Below are 1,402 nucleotides of genomic sequence, written 5' to 3'. Positions count from 1 at the left end.
ATGGAGCATGTGCACGAAGGTCTAATCGACTTGGATGATGGTTTAAGCATCATCGCCTCTAAACTTCTCGCTGCCTGGGACTGGAAGACCAAAGAAAAGGCCTTCGAAATGGGACACGAGCTGTCTCCTCGAAGTATGTCTCCTGCCTCCTCTTTTGATTCTGTCTGTTCTTCTCCAGAGATGACGAATACCGCAGGAAAACCCTTGACCAGTCTTCAGCATTCTGGTTTTCAAAGCCTTACTAACGACGTATTGCCCGCCACCGCCAACCACAAACAAACAAACAAACCGAGGATGTCGACCAAACGTCGGATGAAAGCCAGCGAGAGAGAGAAAATGAGAATGAGGAATCTGGCGGATGCCTTGCATCACCTTCGAGATTATTTGCCTCCTGACTACAGCCAAAGAGGACAACCCCTCACCAAAATACAGACCCTTAAATACACCATCCAATATATAAATGAACTTTCCGACCTCCTTAGAAAAAATGGGGAAGGGTTTGAGTAGAACATTTTTATGGATTATACAAAATTGGCCAAGTTGTGGACTGTGATGAACTCTCAAAAACTTTGGCGCTGCTTTTTACAACTTGTTTGCAAACATTCATCGTTTAACAGTGGTTTAAATGACATGTCTTCTATCTGACCAGACAGTTCGTTCCAGTTTTGTTTCTTTCCATTGTTGTTATTTAATATTGGATATTTGCTTGTAACGGCACTTTTTAAGTAGTTGTAAACACGACAGGTGTATATTTTTTGCTTACATAATATTTTGTACATTTTGGAATGCTTGTTAATCCGGAGTTGTGAACATAATAAAATCCATTAGTGTTATATTATAAGTCTCATTATTTTTTTAAATCAGTCCGAATTTTGCTTGGTAAACACTTGGCCCTGAGGGAGGGGAAAAAAAAAAAAAGTTTCCTGAGCTTTTATTATATATGACCATGGACAAAACATACACACACACACACACACACACACACAGTTTAACATGCACATTGATTTACCTCTCTCCATTACACACAGATGATTTGATCTAGTTTGACCATAGTTTGATACAAACAATTTACATCTGTCTCCCATAGGACAGATGGGACATATTGTCTGAAGTATCCTAAATGTTTTAATAACAATCGGAAGTATCAATTCACTATGCAGATGCGTATACTCAGAAGCACATAAGCAAGTTTACGAACGACAGGCGATTCGGCCCATCTTGTTCGCCAACATATCAAGCACCGTAGGCAAATAGTCGCACACTCAACACTGTTAACTGTGGTAGTATAAATTATTCTCTATTGCCAAGTTTCTGCAATGTGGATTACAGTGTGAAAACTTGAAGCGTGCAAAATGCTATTTGTCAGGTTTTGTTTGTGTAACGATCTCTAATCGAGGTTATA

The 1,402-nt window shown here is 39.5% G+C and overlaps 1 protein-coding gene across 1 annotated transcript; it reads left to right on the top strand.

Moving 5' to 3' along the window:
* msgn1 (mesogenin 1) lies at positions 1 to 507 on the top strand. The gene has a single exon (XM_041253872.1). The coding sequence runs from the start codon at positions 1 to 3 to the stop codon at positions 505 to 507; it is 507 nt and encodes a 168-aa protein (XP_041109806.1).
* The last annotated feature ends 895 nt before the right edge of the window (positions 508 to 1,402 follow it).

Source organism: Polyodon spathula, chromosome 6 (genome assembly GCF_017654505.1).
Source record: "Polyodon spathula isolate WHYD16114869_AA chromosome 6, ASM1765450v1, whole genome shotgun sequence".
Taxonomy (NCBI): Eukaryota; Metazoa; Chordata; class Actinopteri; order Acipenseriformes; family Polyodontidae; genus Polyodon; species Polyodon spathula.
Note: the sequence above shows the minus strand (reverse complement) of the source record. Positions and strands in the feature narration are given on the sequence as shown.

Excerpts from the sequence above, each read along its gene's own strand:
- msgn1 (XM_041253872.1), top strand. The coding sequence starts at position 1 with ATGGAGCATGTGCACGAAGGTCTAATCGACTTGGATGATGGTTTAAGC.